Source organism: Borostomias antarcticus (genome assembly GCF_949987555.1).
Source record: "Borostomias antarcticus genome assembly, chromosome: 4".
NCBI lineage: Eukaryota > Metazoa > Chordata > Actinopteri > Stomiiformes > Stomiidae > Borostomias > Borostomias antarcticus.
Genome location: NC_140237.1, coordinates 30,880,369 through 30,881,157, shown reverse-complemented (window position 1 = coordinate 30,881,157; position 789 = coordinate 30,880,369). Strand labels below are relative to the sequence as shown.

The following is a 789-nucleotide window of genomic DNA, read 5'->3' as shown; positions in this document are numbered from 1 at the left end:
ATGAAGACCAGCCCCACTCTCTCCCTCCTGCTACTGCTGCTGGGCTTCTCCCAGGCCAAGCCTCTCCTGGAGAACCTGGTTGATGATGTACAGGCTGTAGATGTAGACATCAGCAGCATGATTCTGAACACCAACAATGGCTCCAGTGAGATGCTGCTGGAGGGAGACATGGTCCTACCCAGAACCAGAAACGCCATGTCCTGCTGGTACGACTACTGCAGGTGGAGGAAAGACTCTGAAGGCCATGTGACGGTGGCCTTCACAATGAGCAGTGCTTTCTCTTCCTATGAGAGGAGGAAGATTGACTACGCCTTGGACGCCATCCAATCCAGAACCTGCATTCGCTTTGTGCCCCGTCAAAATGAGCAAGATTACATCAGCATAGAGGACAGAGGCGGCTGCTATTCCTATCTTGGGAGAGTGGGAGGTCAACAGGTGCTCTCTCTCGCACGACAAGGTTGTCTTTACCACGGTATCATTCAACATGAGGCCCTCCACGCTCTGGGCTTCCAGCACGAGCAGACAAGGAGTGACCGTGACCAGTACGTCAAGATCAACTGGGAGTACATCGAGCCCAGCATGGCCTTCAACTTTTACAAGAAGCGCACCGTCAACCTGGACACTCCCTATGACTATTCCTCTATCATGCACTATGGGAGAACAGCCTTCTCCACCCAGTATGGAAAGGAGACCATCACCCCTATCCCCAACGCCAACGTGTGGATCGGCCAGAGATATGGTTTGTCCGACACTGACATCTTGAGGATCAACCGTCTATATGAATGCTAA

The 789-nt window shown here is 52.5% G+C and overlaps 1 protein-coding gene across 1 annotated transcript; it reads left to right on the top strand.

Annotated features, from left to right (window-relative positions):
• On the top strand, window positions 1-789 carry LOC311307676 (hatching enzyme 1.2-like; the record flags this gene model as incomplete). The annotated part of the gene is made up of 1 exon (XM_084436525.1): window positions 1-789. The coding sequence occupies one exon, from the start codon at window positions 1-3 to the stop codon at window positions 787-789; it is 789 nt and encodes a 262-aa protein (XP_084292651.1).